This window comes from Rutilus rutilus, assembly GCF_951802725.1.
Source record: "Rutilus rutilus genome assembly, chromosome: 13".
NCBI classification, from domain to species: domain Eukaryota; kingdom Metazoa; phylum Chordata; class Actinopteri; order Cypriniformes; family Leuciscidae; genus Rutilus; species Rutilus rutilus.
In genome coordinates, this window is record NC_140218.1 from 9,960,944 (window position 1) to 9,965,506 (window position 4,563).

General features: G+C 39.4%; 1 protein-coding gene across 1 annotated transcript in view; it reads right to left on the reverse strand.

The window, feature by feature from the left end:
- Positions 1 to 2,936, reverse strand: part of myl9a (myosin, light chain 9a, regulatory) — a 9,593-nt gene extending 6,657 nt beyond the window's left edge. Inside the window, 4 exon segments of the mRNA XM_084427418.1 lie at positions 2,763 to 2,822; positions 2,825 to 2,849; positions 2,851 to 2,882; positions 2,885 to 2,936. Coding sequence (XP_084283544.1) covers positions 2,763 to 2,822; positions 2,825 to 2,849; positions 2,851 to 2,882; positions 2,885 to 2,921 — 154 coding nt within the window. The 5' untranslated portion in view covers positions 2,922 to 2,936.
- Between the last annotated feature and the right edge of the window lie 1,627 nt (positions 2,937 to 4,563).

A 4,563-nucleotide genomic window follows, 5' to 3' on the forward strand; every position in this document is an offset into this window, starting at 1 on the left:
TAAAACTAACCCCCCCACTTTTGTCTAAAGCATGTTGAAAGTGACACACTTCCTGCTGCCAGTTGGTGGCGCTATAACTTTGACTCACAATAGCTACATCCATCTGATCGGCCTCTTACCACGAACACACTGCTGAAGTTTCATCAAGATCAGTTAATGTATGCAGAAGTTATTCCACTTCCGTGTTTCTCTTTTCTCGCCATAAATTCGATTCCTCGCCACAGCCAAACCGTTCGAGATATCAAAAATCCGTCCGCAATTTAGCATCCTCAAAGTCTTGACTACATGCACACCGAGTTTGAAGGGGACACGGTGAATTTTCTAGGAGGAGTATTTCACATTCCACAGCAAGCGTTTTCCAAACAACCCATAATAGCCGACTTCCTGTTGGGCTGGCGTAAAACTTGACCGGGGTAAAGTTGTTCGGCCCGATGAGATCTATATGTGTACCGAGTTTCATATTAATTCATGCGAGCGTGTTTGATATATGGATCAAGTTTTAGAACCCCGTTCAAGGGGGCGCTGTTGAGCCCCCCAGCCACGCCCGGGTACCAGCTTCAGCCCGGCCCTGATGGCCGTGGGTTTTGACCTGTGTGCAAAGTTTCAAGAGTTTTTGAGCACGTTAAGGACCCCAAAAGCCCCTGAAACCTTGATTAACAATATAAAAGCAAGAGTCAAATCCCCCCCTCCCCTCACACACACACAGACACAGAGAGAGGGAGAGAAAATCCTTCAGAAAATCCACATTCAAACCAAAATATCTCTCTTCCTGTTGGTCGGAGATGGTTCATGTAAATTAGAAAGTTGTCCGTCTTGATGAGAACAATACACATACCAAGTTTTGTGATTCTAGGAAAAACTAAACCCCCATTTTTGACTAAAGGTGGCGCTACTGACCCATTCCACCACGCCCGTTTCTGAAACTTTGCACATGTCTACGGGCTAATAAATGTGATGTGTCTGTCGAGTTTCATCCAATTTCAAGTATGTTAAGAGTCTCAAAAGCATCAAAAAAGAATATTAAAGTTTGAAGCGTTGCCATGGCAACAGTATTAAAGATATCAAAAATCCTTTCACAGGTCTACATCTGCCGTGTGTTTACATTATACACATAAAGTTTGAAGCAAATCGGGTAAAAATAAGAGGGTGATTTCAAAGCATTTTGAAAGGGACACACTTCCTGCTGCCAGTTGGTGGCGCTATAACTTTGACTCACAATAGTCACATCCATGTGATCGGCCTCTTACAACGAACACACTGCTGAAGTTTAATCAAGATCAGTTAATGTATGCAGAAGTTATAACACACTTCCTGTTTCCATTATTCGCCATAAATTCGTTTCCTCGCCACGGCCAAACCGTTCGAGATATCAAAAATCCGTCCGCAATTTAGCATCCTCAATGTCTTGACTTCATGCTGACCGAGTTTGGAGCCGATTGGATGAATTCCCTAGGAGGAGTACATTAAATTCCACAGCATGCGTTTCCAAACAACCCATAATAGCCGACTTCCTGTTGGGCTGGCGTAAAACTTAGAGCACGAAAGTTGTTCGGCCCGATGAGATCTATATCTGTTCCGAGTTTCATATTATTATATGCAAGTGTGTTTGATTTATGGACAAGTGTTCGGATTCCGTTCCAGGGGGCGCTGTTGAGCCCCCCTGCCACGCCCGGGTACCAGCTTCAGCCCGGCCCTAATGGCCGCAGGTTCTGACCTGTGTGCAAAGTTTCATGAGTTTTTGAGCACGTTAAAGGCCCCAAAAGCCCCCGAACCCTTGAACAACAATAATAATAATAATAATAATAATAATAATAATAATCCTAACGAAAACAATAGGGCTCTGCGCCCTTTCAGGGCTTGGGCCCTAATAAGTGCTGAAGAAGTATTGTTCATTCTTAGTTCATGTTAACTAACTAACCTTATTGTTAAGTGTTACCAATGAAGTACACTCTAAAAAATGCTGTGTTGTTTCAATCCATGTTTGGGTCAAATATGGACACACACAACCATTGGGTTTAAAAAGCATTTTAAACATTTAAACCGACGACCCCAACAGGGATTTAAAAAACCCCAGCATTTTTTAGAGTGTGTTTTCAATCTTATTCGGTGGGAAAATATGTACGAAATGCGTATGAAATATGCATCCAGTCTTAAATCGTAATAGTTAGAGGGACATTTGATGCATTCGACATTAAATTGACACGAATTTTCAAGATGTTTCAGCAGAATCCTGCGGTGTGACATGCTATAATTCATCTAAAACTTGGATGGAATGTTTTACTGAAAACAATTTATCAAGGCCAACTAAATCAGGCCCGTAAAGACTGAAAATGGTGACACTTTACAAAACTTTTGATTTTACTTATACATATGTATATTTGGGTTAAGGTATCAGCATTACAGTGTAATTATACATTTACGTACTGAGGAATAATATTTAACTACATGTACTTACTATAGGCTTAGGATTAATTGCATGTAATTATGCATAATTTATAGCGATAGTAGTAACATATGTAACAGACACTTGTAACAGTAAAATGAAGTGTCACCCAAAATCTTGATGTTGAATTATAAAATGTGTATTGTTATATACAGAACAGAACCCCATTTAAGACTTTACATATTTCAAATGTAAAATATCATAATCAGTTTTGAAACTATGCATGTTCTCTGCCAGTACTGTTCAGACTGAAAGTGTATTATATCTGTTAACCATTAACAAAACCAACAACGATTGACAGTTCTTAGAGTAAGTGTACCTGGTTTAGCTGTTGAAGACGGTGGAGAACGCAGTGTGTGTTGGATCTGTTCCTCTTTGGGCTGAAGGGAAGTTTGTTTGGTTTTTCAGGCTTTTCTCCACACCTCCCTGTTCCTGAGCGGCCAATGAGGTCAGCCTCCCGTCTGGAGCCTTTAGCCATACAAGGCAAAGGAATCTGAGAGCAACAGACCTCGCATATCCTGAGAAACAGCAGAGCGTTTTCACAATGGCCCGGGTCTGGCCAGAACGAGGCCTTATTTAGCAAATAAATGATTAAGTGTGCAGGACAAAAGAAACATTTCCTTTGGCAGCCAGTGCATATGAAGACCAGCCCAGGCCAGCTTTCTAAAGTCATTTCAGGCCCTGCTGAGGGATTTGCATTAGAGGGGGAAAAAAAAAAACATGCAAATTTATGAGCTGCTGGCTTGGTAACAGAGATATATCTTCGTTCTTCTTCTTCTTCTTCCCAAATATTTATATACACAAATGATTGGAGAGCTATAAAAATGTCCCTGCTGCAAGCAGTGTCTATTGGTTTACATTGTTTAACACAGTGCGCACAAAGCTACTGCATTTATTGCATAAATAAAACTAGGTGATGTTTCAAAAGTTCACGCAGTATTTTTCCATATTTTTGGGAGGAAGAAAGCCAATATCAATGTAAGTCTATACACCAATGTTCAGCTGAACAATGACACTATTGTCTTTTTAGAGCTGCTTTATGGCAGAATTGAACTCTGTTTGCATCATTGAATCATTATGTTCCTGTTTATCCCTGCAAAGCTGCTTAGAAACAATCTGTATAGTGTAAAGCACTATAGAAACAAAGGAAACTTGACACTTTCCTTAATTATATTAGACTAAACAACATTCATCCTCAATACTCAAGTATTATACACAAAGCTTAACCCTTACGAAAATTAACCATGGTTTTACAACAAATGAAACCAAAAAACACGGTTATTATTGTAATTAAACCATGGTAATCACAAATTAACCATGGCCTTGCTACACTAGTAACCATTTGTAGTAAAACTGTCAATCAATCAATCCGCCCAAAAAACATGGTTGCTACACTTTTACTATAATACAAACCACGGCTAATTTTAGTAAGGGAAGGTTTTAAATGTTTTAATTTCATAAAACCGCTAGATATTTCACTGCTTCACTGGCACCTCACACTCTCTGATTGATGTAAAGTGTAACCAATAAGATTAGCGCAATAAACCCCGCCCCCAGCATCTTCATCGCAGTGATTGGTTCAGACGTTGAGCGGCAAATCTTACTGGCTTATCATTAATCACAGCGGTTCTTCCTACAGAGGGCGCTTTACGGCTCATCGGTCTGAAACCATGAATAATGCTAATCTCATCATTTAATCCTCTTTACTAGAGACATTTGTTAAACAAAACTTTAAAAATAGCCAATACTTTAAAAAATAATTTCATTTATTTATACCTGACACACAAATAACAATGCGCGCAACTCTCAACTACAAAATTGTTTTGAAATGCCTCATCCAGTTAATCAGCGCTGTGAAAAGTAACATGTATCACGAGACATGTTTTTCCCCAAAGGTGTTCTAGACATTTTTGTGCACCTGAATAATGATACCGAGAAACATTAATAGTGTCGAATCGTAAAAAAACACAATGAAAAGTAAAGATAAAATAATTATTATTTACACTCATCGCGCCTGACCAATCACAGACAAAATATGTGCCGCTAACTCCGCCCATTCTGTTGCTTATGTGCTAATCACCGTTCTAGCATTTATTATTTTTCTATGGGTTGGATCTTTT